General features: G+C 47.9%; 1 protein-coding gene across 1 annotated transcript in view; it reads right to left on the reverse strand.

The window, feature by feature from the left end:
- Positions 1–921: 921 nt before the first annotated feature.
- PAAF1 (proteasomal ATPase-associated factor 1) overlaps positions 922–1,759 on the reverse strand; it is an 8,041-nt gene continuing 7,203 nt past the window's right edge. The window contains exon 8 of the mRNA XM_010189754.1: positions 922–999. Within this exon, the coding sequence (XP_010188056.1) occupies positions 922–999 (78 nt within the window). The remainder of the gene's footprint in view (positions 1,000–1,759) is intronic.

Here is a 1,759-nt window from a genome sequence, read left to right on the forward strand (position 1 = left end):
CTCACCAGCTTCATTACCCTTCTCTGGACATACTCCAGTGCCTCAATTTCCTTCCCTTAAGAAAGGGAAAGGGACATCCCAGGCTCGGGAAGCCAGGACCCTCCCTGCCTCGGCTTCTTCTTCAAAGCTTCTCCCAGGCCCTTTCTGCCGCTCAGACCCCTGTTGGGGGGGGGGGCGGGGTGGGTGGAAGCAAAGAGCAGCCCCCATCCCTACTACCACTCTACCACCCCAGGCCTCTCCCCAACCCCGGGGCTCCCCCTGCAAGGGCAGGACCCCTCACGCTCTCTTGATGTCGGCGTCCGTGGCGCCGCGGTCCAGCCCCAGCACGGCGTAGTAGTTCTGCCCCATGGCGGCTGCTCCGTCGTTGCTGTGGAAACCGCGTCCCTGAGGGAGCGGCGCTTCCCGCCTCTCGCGCGGGGCACTACGGGAGTTGTAGATCCCCCGCGCACTTCCGGTCTCCAGTCATCCCGTCTGTGTAAATTTTAATTAGGTTTTTTGGGTTTTTTTCTGTTGTGGTGGTTTGTTTTTTTTTTAAGAAAAACGAGTTTTATTGGAAAAATGCCTTTCACACACAGGCGTTATAAAAGCAGCTGCTTTATTTCAATCCATACTGCAGTACAGTCACCTCCACAGCCCCCACCTCCAATTTATTCTTTTGTTTTGCCTCCAAAAACATTTTTAGCAGTGAAAAAAAACCTGCTACGAGGCAAGATCCTCTCTAACACCCCAGAGCCACTCTCCACATTAAAAACGATCGTGTTGTATTAAAAAATCTTCCCCTCACTGAAAAGCTCTCTGTAGTGCCCGGTCATCACAACAGCCTCAGCAAATTCTAGATTCGCATCTCAAACGCACTGTAGAGGAAAATAAGCTTGGAAGAGCTATTTCAACATCTCTCCACTATTTGGCTGATCCAAACACTTAAAAGTTGGAAAGCTGGTATCTCCTCACTATCCCGTCTCTGCAGCACGTGTAAATTTGCTTCTCCCAAGAAGCTACCTGAAAAAGGGAGGAATGGAAATAACATCATTTAAGCACAGTATTTCCTAAGTGACAGTTAAAAGTAAAATTTTCAGAGATCAGCTTTTCTATGGACTTGTACAGAGGGAACAGGAGGTGAGCGTAGCCTGAAATAGCATTAGAAGGTTTTTAAGGACAGGCCAAGGTTTTACCAGGAGCTTAGGGAGCAGGGAAGCGCTCACATGAGCGATCTTCTGTTAGATCCAAAAGGGAAAAAAAAATGTCTTTTTTTCATACTTTTCTTGTGTTTTGCTCATGCCAGTATGTTGTGTAGTTCAAATCTCAGTCTCCATGCAAGGCTGAGTGTTCCCCTTGAGGGTGTGATTTGGCTAGGAGAGGGGGAACTGGACCACAGAGTTGGAACGAGTTAAAAACAAAAGCTGGTCTTGAGTCACCCACTTTCTGGTCTGGAGTCACCAGGAGACAAGAGAAGACAGCCAGCACTGCAACTCTGCCTGCTGCTTTTACCCCAGTGATCCTCCAAGCACAATTAATTCCCTTTTTTTTTTTTTTAAAACAGAAACACACCAGAGCTACTCCAACCAAGTTACTCCATTGCTTCAGTTTTCCTCCTGCACGATGGAGATAATGGCAGCATGTACCAGAGAGGATTTGTTTATGCAAAATATTAAGATTATTCAGCTAGAAAAAAACACCAGCTTAAAATTGAGGAACCCATTATGCAGGCTGCCAAATCCCAAGATAAAAGCAGCTGCCTGCAGCCTGGCATCACCTTTCC

This window comes from Mesitornis unicolor, unplaced genomic scaffold (assembly GCF_000695765.1).
Source record: "Mesitornis unicolor isolate BGI_N332 unplaced genomic scaffold, ASM69576v1 scaffold35648, whole genome shotgun sequence".
In the NCBI taxonomy this organism is placed as follows: domain Eukaryota; kingdom Metazoa; phylum Chordata; class Aves; order Mesitornithiformes; family Mesitornithidae; genus Mesitornis; species Mesitornis unicolor.